The sequence below is a fragment of the Astatotilapia calliptera genome, chromosome 3, assembly GCF_900246225.1.
Source record: "Astatotilapia calliptera chromosome 3, fAstCal1.2, whole genome shotgun sequence".
In the NCBI taxonomy this organism is placed as follows: domain Eukaryota; kingdom Metazoa; phylum Chordata; class Actinopteri; order Cichliformes; family Cichlidae; genus Astatotilapia; species Astatotilapia calliptera.
The window spans coordinates 47,760,539-47,770,827 of NC_039304.1; the positions used below are offsets into that span (position 1 = coordinate 47,760,539).

The following is a 10,289-nucleotide window of genomic DNA, read 5'->3' on the forward strand; positions in this document are numbered from 1 at the left end:
TTCTACTTCTTATTTCAGTTATTACATTATGTGACATTGTCTAAGGCAGGAAAGGCTGGAGGAAGAAAGGGGCACATTTAATCAACATCATTTCAATGATGTTGAAATTATCATTGTTTGGCAAGTTTCCGTGTTAGCACGAACAATGACCTGATCCAACAGATCTGTATTGCTGTGTAATGGTACATGTAATGCAAGACTCTTCAATTCTGCTTTTTAAAGTTTTATCTGCATTTTAGTTCACACACTTTATTTGTCTTTGTGATGAATGACATCTACATCTACAAATACATTTATCTTTGTATCACACATTACTCCTTGCATACAGGTGAAGAAGGGCATTGATGCTCTTCTGCTTGAAATTTCTATGACTTGTAACATTGCATTTAGTTAATAGAACTGTTTCCTTGTACGGTGTTTAGAAGAAAGATGGATTAGATGGATTTTAGCAGTTTTACCCAGTTTTAGCTTACAGGCATGAAACATCACACTCATACAGCCAGGAGAGCTCTGAAATCAGAGTTGTGCTCCCACTCCTTTATGCACTCCAAGGAGAAAGGCAGGAAGTCACAAATTGATCATACCACATATCACAAGGCTCGCTATGTAACCTAATGGAACAATGGGCATGCTGTTTTGTGCCCTTGGCGTTATCAGCAAGTGCAAAGGGAGTTGTCGTCTCCATCAACTGAGGCTGAAATAAGTTCATCTAGCTTTAGAAACTATTTCACTGTTACAGTGCCACAACAAAGCATATGTATAAGCACTTAAACTCTTTAAATGAGAATTGTAGAAATTTTCCATTACGCTTCACTATATTATTTTTATATAAATGTTTAATTTAGTAAATTGTGTTCACCATTTTAATAAGATGTCAGTAGTAATATACCTATACTTTTTTGCCCCCCACACCCCCACTTCCCCTTCCCCCCTGCACGTACATGTGTGTGTGTGTACGCGTGCGTGTCCCCCTGTAGTAGCCACTTTTGCACGTGCATGCGAGTTCAGGGGTCATATGAGTTCACATGTGTTTAATAGCGTTTTATTTAATGAAACCATTATGTGTTTTAATTAAACTCTTTTTAAAGGATTGTATAGGTCTCAGAGCTCTGTTATTTAGACATAGATGATTTAATTTAACTAGTTTAGGGGTATTTTTACTAGTGAGGATCATTTTGCTTTTTCTTTAGTGCTCTGAAACACACAGAGGCTAATAGTTTATTAGTTTATTAATACATATACAATAAATGTGATTCTGATTCTGAAATAAAACCTTGTTAAGTTCAGTCCTGCCTGCGTGTCTGCAACTCTACCAGTCACACAGTGCTGCCTGACAGGGACCTCAATTAACCTAAAAAGTTAAATGTCAGAGTGAGCAATAACGTTTGTGAAATTATGTCTCAACTTCAATTTTAAATGATATCCACAAAGCTCCAACTTCCTCAAAATTTCACCAGTGGTGTTGCTTAACGGTTTATATGATAATTAGTTTATCCACAAGTCACAGACGTTGGCATGCTTTTCTTGGTTATCTCTAGTTTGCATGGTAAAATGAATAAGGGAAAAAGTGTAAGAAGAAAAACTACCAGAATATGTCATACGTTTAGTAAATCTTTGGAGAAATGTTCTGAGATGTTTCTGTCATGACATATTTTTTTCTTCACGTGTTTTCAGTTTTTGTGTAGTTGTCATATTTTTGTTTTGATATAATTTGCTCAAGATTAATTTTTAGTCCTCATAATTTGACATTGTGTGCTTAGCGCACCTGAGTTTCCTATCTTAGCTTCTAGTCATCGTTCTAGTTGTGTAATATTTGTTATCATCTTTTTTCAGTGCTATCTTTTGTTATTTATTTTTTTTATTTTCTTTGTATTATCGGGTATATTCTTATCTGCTCTGGTCCCCAGTTTCTGTCTTCGCTCTTTCCTTGAAATCTGCCATGTCTCCAGTTTGTTTCTTTGTTGTAATCTTTCTCTTAGTATCATTAATTTCTTGTTTTACTTCTGTGTGTGTTCTTCCTTTATTGGGCGTCCAGTTTTAGTTCCTCCATAGGCATTTTGTTAGTTATCCCCATCTGTGTTCTCACCTCTTGCCTTCTGCCTCCTTATCCTCTGTGTATATATTGTCTCAGGCCTGGCCTTTGCCGCGTTCTCCATCTTGCTGTGTATTGTTTTTTTTTTCTTATTTGTTCCTTCTAGTTTCCAAGTTTCCTCATTCCTTAGTTTGTAGGTTCTACTTCGCCTAAGGTTTTGATTATGAAATTCATATACTTTAGTTCAGCAATAAAACAGTGCGTTTTTTATTTTTCAACAACTTGACATGATTTTTATTCTTCTTAGAGACTTGCAACACAGATTCTGTTCTAGGGTTTGGAAAAATACTTCAAAAACACTCATACTTTTCTAGTTGGTTCACTCTTCTGTTATGGTGTTCAATATGAATCACTGCTATTATACAGTAGCTAGCTTCTTCAGATTTAACTTTGTTGCAGTCAAGCAAGTTTATATCATTGAGTCTGTCTCCATGATTCTGTCCCTGAGTAATTAATTAAAAAAATGTCTGCAAATTGTGACAGTACAATCTGACCACGATATGGACCCAGCACACTCCGAGATGTACGAGCATCGGGAGGCAGCCTTCACCCAGCTGGAGGAAGAGCTCCACTGGAAGCCGTGGTGCGTCCCTGACTATGAGCACATCTTCCGTGGAATTCAGCCGGCTTTTGGACGTCCCCGGAGCTGCTGAAAACCCTCACTGCACTGTCACTGACTGGGACAGAAAATGGACAGAATAATAAGGGCTGTTTGTGAAGTGATTTTTGATTGCAGAGTTGTTTCTCCCATTTTTGATTTGAAATAAATGCAGTACTGTTATCACTTACTATGTTTGACCATCTCCAACAGCAGAATGATTTTTTTTCTGCATGAGCATAAGTGTTTAAAAACATCCAAATCAATTACAAAATGGTAAAAATTACAAATAGTTCTATGGTCACAAAAGTACCTGAAAATAAATCCATGTTCAAAACCACAACACTTTTGTGTGCATGAAACAGTGCCATGGTCTATGGAAGGATATTAGTGAAATTCAACTTAAAACCAGTCTATTTGTCCTAGAAGAAAACTGGAATGGGTTAGCAGGGGAGTCATGCGTTCAACTGATTTTTGAAACAAAGGGCAGAACTCATCCACTTTGACTGCAACAGTATATTTTCAGAATCAGAATGAGAATACTTTATTGATCCCTAGGGGAAAATATTTTTCGTTACAGTGCTCCATCATAAACAACCATTAACAAAGACAGAAAATACACTAAGTAAGAATAGCACAATATATACAGGCATATATATACATAAAAGTCACTTATTAATAAATAGCTGAAAAAGAACATGTGCAAGAAGGGTGTAGCTGTTGCAGTAAACAGTGGATGCGTTGTACAGGGAGATGGCCACAGGCAGGAAAGATTTCCTGTGTCGTTCAGTGGTGTTTTTCCGTAATCTCAGTCTCTCACTGAACGTGCTCCTGTGACTGACCAGCATCTCATGGAGTGTGTGGGAGGTGTTATCCAACATTGTCTTTATCTTGGACAACATCCGCCTCTCCGACACCACCTTAAGGGAGTCCAGCTCCATCCCCACAACATTACTGGCCTTACGAATCAGTTTATCGAGTCTGTTGGCATCTGCTACCCTCAGCCTGCTCCCCCAGCATGCAACAGCATAGAGGATCGCACTGGCCACAACAGACTCGTAGAAAATCCTCAGCATTTTCTGGCAGATGTTGAAGGACCTCAGTCGCCTCAAAAAATAGAGACGACTCTGGCCCTTCCTGTAAAGTGCTGTGGTGTTTTTAGCCCAGTCCAGTTTATTGTCAATGTGTACTCCAAGGTATTTATAGTCCTCCACAATGTCAACACTGACCCCCTGGATTGAAACAGGGGTCAAATGTTTCCTGGTCTTCCTGAAGTCCACGATCAATGACAACAGGTTTGACAATGACAATTTGACAATGGCACGATGATGTGGGAACAACTGCCTAAGTCACCAACAAGTTGAAGATGGATGAATAGCAGTGATGGGAATAACGGGGTTAAAAGTAATGCTGTTACTCCTCAGTAACTAGTAATGTAACTTTTTACTTTTTCTATCACTACAATGCTGTTACCATTACTAAAAAGAAAATGCGGTGCGGGCGCATAATTATTTTTCAAAACACAGACAGTTGAAGCTGTCTTCAGCCTACCGGGAGCTTGGGGGGTGAAATATTTACACAAGTGCCGCAGGTTGGCTGAGGAAGGATAAAGTAGTCATGGAAAAGCAATCACATGACCAATTTAAGATGACATAGCAATACGAAGCTATGCTAAATAGAGATGGGTATTGATAAGATTTTCACGATTCTGATTCCATTATCGATTCTGTTTAACGATTCGATTCTGTATCGATTCTTATTTTTAAAAAAGGAGAACACTGAGGTCGATTAGCTTAGAACTTTGAACTTTGAACAAGATAGAAATTTAGGAGTAACATGGCCTTACAAACCCAACAGTGAGATCTTAAGAGATACACAGCCTAAAAATTGTAAATGTAAAATAATAAAATAAATATTCTTCTGTAGCAATATAAGTATATAAGTATTACATAAATTATTCTGTAGCATTTACACAAGAATATCCAGTAATGTCCCTGCCTACAATTAAACACATTCACTTACTGAAAATCGGGGGCATCTGCTGTGGCAAATGGCAAATTGTTTTACTTTGCTGTTTTCAAAACGTGTGCATAGGTTTTTAAAATGTACAATTTATATTTGCATTTCAAGTTACTAAGATGATTTGTTAAACATACTTGCAGTTGCTATGGTAAAAAATACAACTTTTTTTTCCAGCATGAGGTTGTGCTGAAGGGAATGATGCCAAACAAGGCAGATAAATAGCTTTTAAAGGTGAAATGCAGAGATAAAATCAAAAGTAGTCTTTTTTTTTTTTTTTTTTTTGTAATGCAATAGTTACTTTTCCTAAGGAGTTTTGAAAGAAAAGCATCTGGACTTCTTTAAGTTGCTTGAAGACATTTCACCTCTCATCCAAGAAGCTTTTTCAGTACTAGGGTCAAATGGTGACTGAGAACCTTCAATGACAGTTACTTTTCCTAATAATTATTTATTTTTATCATATTATAACTCAGTTACCAACTCATATTACTTTTTTGAAGAAGTAAGTAGTAACTATAACTAACTCATTTTTCAAAGTAACTTTTCAAACACTAACCAATAGTGAGGAATAGTTGCTGAATAGGCCACATCCTGCCACATTATTGCCACATCTTGTTTAAAAAATTAAAATCAACAGCTATCAGAAAGTTCCATGTAAATGTAGAATGACGAAGCACTCTTTGTAATTTTCATTTTCCTAAGGTAAAGTGGTGCAACCCACACCAGACAAAGAAGTAAAATCATAAAGGAGAAAGGACAAATAAGCCAAAATGTGACACGGTTGACAAAAAGATACACTTTCCTATAACAATGCTAAGCCTATAACTCATCACATTTCCTTGGCACTAGCAGGTTTTCAAAGGTACACCCATAGTCATCCCAGCACATTTCAGCTGGAAGTTCAAAAAACAGAGAAAGTCACTGAAAAAAAACATGCTTGGGTTTTCTTTGGTCTGAGCTATGGGGACAGATCCTGGATGTTTTTCCTGAGATCTATCACTACTGCCTACCACCAATGCTGTGTGGTTATCCATCATCAGTTCCCATCTATATCTGGAACAACCCCAGTCAATCTAGACCCTAGACAAGTGTCATTTCCTGATTTTGCAACTATGTAAATTAAAGAGAATCCTGTATATAAACACTGATCCAACTCTATTCGCACATCTACTCTGGAAGACTGAAGCTACTGGCTGATACTGAAAAGAGTGAAGACGCTCAACAAAAGGTCTGCTGCAAACTCTCAAATGATCATCTATCACTTATTTAATGAACTGTCAGTCATTTTGGGTCTTTGTTTTTACACAGAGGTACCATGAAGCTGTTGACTGTGTCTGCACTTCTTTGTGTGATGATGGCTATGTCCACTGTTGCTGGTGAGTATTGCAGCACAATAGTCATTATATAAAGAAATCATTGTATTATAAAGAGAAAACATGACAAAAATATAATTAAATATGTAGTTAAATATGAAATACAACTGCATATAATGGAGAAAGAGAGGAGGCAGGGATTGTTACATAGAGAACTTGGATTGAGAACGAGCATCCAAAAAGAGAAAAAAAAAGATACAAGCAACTCTATTGTTTTTCTGACACAAGAAGTGTGTTTAATATTTTTTGCTTGTACTCAGAAGAACACCATAGTATTAAAAGAGCAACGGCACATTTTGTAAAAAAAAAAAAAAAAATAGTTGTTCTAAATTAGGAACCATAATCTCGGTTTTATTGTTTTTCTGAATTATTACAATGAATTATTTTCCTCCAGCACAGAGGTGCAGGGGTTGTCCGAATGGTTGGTCTCGGATCCATCGTCGCTGCTTTCTCTATGTTCCAAGAGCCATGAATTGGGCTACAGCTGAGGTAAACTTCTCTTACTTTGTCTCCAACACTGCTATTAAAATACATGTTAGTCCAGTTGTGACTTTGAAAAACTGCTCTGTCTGTCACTCTTCATTAAAGAGAAACTGCCTGTCCATGGGAGCAAACCTTGCATCTGTGCACACCAGCGCAGAGCACCAGCTGATTCAGAGGCTGACTGCCCATAATGGCTACGGAGTAACTTGGGTTGGAGGAACTGATGCATCTGGGGTATTTTTTTTTATCATTACAATAAGTGTGTTATGATATGTCTTTTCTCCTGTCTTTTGAAGTTGTCTCTATATCTGTTTAGCATCTTACAATATAAACTACTTTGAGGAAACTTGGCACCATATAAATAAAATTTAACTGAATTTTTTTTTTTTAAACTATTTCTTATATGCATCTTTTCCAGTAGTTTGTATTCAGCTTGACTTCACTAAACTCAGTTTTGAGGGTTTTTCATTAGATGGTAATAGGTGGTGCTACCTGATGCAAGGTTTCAAGCTGGTTCGATCTGAAAATACAGCGCCTACACACTGCATGCCACCAGGTGTCCAGTCAATGGTGTCATTTGATGAGTCATGAGAGTGACTCATCACCATCATTTTTGAAAGATTGTTGTCTATATTAATGGAGGATCTGAGATGGACTACAGGGATTAACACAAAAAGTTACAAGCAGCTTAAATAATATTGCCTACCTATTAGAGATTTGCTAATTGGTTAGATCGAAAGTTATGACGGTGGGTTGATCTGTAAAAACTGTGGCTAGCCTCAATATTCTGACCTGGACTAATGCTATGTTCAATTTCTGTCCTCTAGGAGGGTATTTGGTTGTGGAGTGATGGGAGCCGTTTCAACTATCAAAACTGGTGCGGAGGAGAGCCCAATAATTATTTGAAACAGGATTGTCTGCAGATAAATTATAGCGGTAATTGAAATCACATTGATTTACATGAGTTCTTGTGATTAAAAAAATGTGTACAATATTTTACTGATTTCTGAATTTGAAAATTGCAGGTTCCAAATGTTGGGATGATCAGCACTGTCATGTTAATCTGCCATCTATCTGTGCCAGGAAAATATCAAGACGCTGGGTCGGCACTGAAGCATGAAAATGCCGTTACCACACAAACACCCTGATATATAATGGTGTTTATATTCTGCTTGCTATTTTGCTTTCTTTCACTTTCCACCATTGCATTTGTCCTCTCCCTCTAGCACCGAACCAGATGAACAAAGTGACAAGTCAACTGTGTTTTAGGCCTCGTGTCTTTAACAGTAGCACACTGATTGTGTTACCAAAGGATTGATTTGAGCACTTTTTTTCTGCAGAGTAAACTTTTTTTGTGTTTTACGCAGCATTAAAGCTTTCAGTCAAGCATATTTTCTGTGTCATGTATCTTGTGTTTAGCCATATATAAGTGTAGATTAATATCTACCTGCAACATCTTAAAAAACAAACAAACCAAAAATGATAAAACAGAAGAGTGGACAGAGATTTTAAAAATTCAACCTAATATCCTTCATATTGAGGTTATACTTGCCAAGCACCAGTTAACTACAGTTAACAATAACTCTAGTGCCTTTTAAATAGAGTGTATATAGAGTGTAAAGCATTGAGGGCAGTACTCATCTTTGCAGTACATCCAAAAGCGCACTATTTACCAGCTGCTATAGAAAGGACAGAACAGATGTTTAAAACTATTGATATTAATTAAATCAAGTGCAGACAATGTTATTGCTCTAAATAAATGTGTGTTAAACTATGCTGCATGCTGAGGTGGCAACCCCTAACCCTACTCAAGTATATTTAAATAAATGTAATTTAAAATAAATTAAACTTAAAATAGGGACGTATTCAAAAGTTTCAGGATACTGGTCCTCAATGACTGGAGTTTGACACCAGGCCTTTGCAGAGATGTTTGAAAGGGCAAGTGTTCAAAGTTAAAAATTGACACACAGAACCAGGGTGAATAGGAGTAACCCAGAACGAAGCGAAACACAGAGAGCACAGAAAGGCAAATGCGCTGGCATGACGTCGGGGCAGCATGAGTATTTTTACATGAGTAAATTTGCTCGTACTCATGCTGCCCCGACATCAGCCAGCGCATATTGGGAATGGCATAGGCACCGATCGGTTTTCTGCCGCCCATTTCCTGGGAGTAAGGGCGCCCTCCGTTTGCGAGGTGCGCCTGCTGCTTGCGGCACAGGGAGGAGAGGGCGGGGCGGTGAGGGATTCACTGGTCGCTGGAGCAGCATCTAATAACCAACTCGCAAAATAAAACAAAATAAAAACAAAACAACAAACACGAGAACACCAGATATTATAATAAGACTTAGAATTTGCACCGATGTTTTTTTCGAAATTCTATACGCGAAAAGTGAGCGCGAGAGCCCTCGGTGCGCCTGCTCGCTGCTGAAGTCAAAGTAAACTTTATTGTCATCTCCACTACATACAGTCCAGTATATAGAGAGACGAGACGACGAGGCTCCAGTTACAGCAGTGCAAGTAAACAAACAATAAATACAAGAAGAGTAAGAAAATAAATATACACTTTAGGACCAGAGGTAAAGGGATCAATAACAATTTTAAATTTATAATTTACAGCTTGATGATTTAAAGCACAGGTGTCGAACTCCAGGCCTCAAGGGCCGGTGTCCTGCATGTTTTAGATGTGTCCTTGATCCAACACAGCTGATTTAAATGGCTAAATTATCACCTCAACATGTCTTGAAGTTCTCCAGAAGCCTGTTAATGAACTAATAATTTGATTCAGGTGTGTTGAAACAGGGTGATATCTAAAACCTGCGGGACACCGGCCCTCGAGGCCTGGACTTCGACACCCCTGATTTAAAGTCTCACACACAACCCTTCGAAAGGGGAGGGGGCCGGCTGCTTCCAAAGAGCACATTTCATTCATAATGATGTAATTCCAAGCCCATTATGTATTCATGATTTGAATCGTGGGTTGTGTGAAATCCCAGAAATACACGTTAGACAAAGTGAATCTGTGAACTAAGGTGTAGATCTATTAGGTTATGTTGTGGTGATTCTTGAGTTGGGGGATGGGTGTTCATACTGGAGTGCAAAATTAAAACCAATGGAAGATGGACGAGAAAAGTTTGAAGCCATCAGGTGCTCGTTTTAGAAAAAAAAGAAAAGAAGAACAATCAGAATCAGAATACTTTATCAATCCCTAAGGAAATTATGTGGGTTACAGTTGCTCCAAGAAGAAATGGTAAAAATAGTAACAGTAACAGACTGAACTCCAAACAATACATTATGTTACAGATTTTAACATTAATTAGTCATTGTCAGTTGTTGATTTGTCCTGTTCTCATTGTATGACGAATTATGATGGCTGTTTGGTAGCCGTTTGTATACTATGCATACTCTCTCTCTCTTCATATGTGTGTGTGTGTGTGTGTGTTGGGGGGGGGGGCGGCAGAGGGAGTGTTCACCCAGGGCGCCAAACAGGCTGGGACCACCACTGGCAATAAAATCAAAAACCACCAGATTTCTGTCAGACTGAATAATATTTCATGATTAATGACCAGATTTGTGTGTTGGGGTTGTTGGATATAAAGAGGGCATACCGCAGTTTGTCAGATCCATGTCACTGGTGAATGATACATGTCACTGGTCCTAGAGAAGAGGTCTGCAGGTATTTGGTTCACTAGACAAAGAAATGAATAAAGGTTGCTCTGTTGACTCA

At 38.0% G+C, this 10,289-nt stretch overlaps 1 protein-coding gene across 1 annotated transcript; it reads left to right on the forward strand.

Annotated features, from left to right (window-relative positions):
* The first annotated feature begins 5,893 nt into the window (after positions 1 to 5,893).
* LOC113019607 (ladderlectin-like) lies at positions 5,894 to 7,927 on the forward strand. Its single transcript, XM_026163382.1, has 6 exons — positions 5,894 to 5,937; positions 6,018 to 6,085; positions 6,477 to 6,571; positions 6,671 to 6,799; positions 7,393 to 7,501; positions 7,591 to 7,927. The coding sequence occupies exons 2-6, from the start codon at positions 6,025 to 6,027 to the stop codon at positions 7,683 to 7,685; spliced, it is 489 nt and encodes a 162-aa protein (XP_026019167.1). The 5' UTR covers positions 5,894 to 5,937; positions 6,018 to 6,024; the 3' UTR covers positions 7,686 to 7,927.
* Positions 7,928 to 10,289: the final 2,362 nt, after the last annotated feature.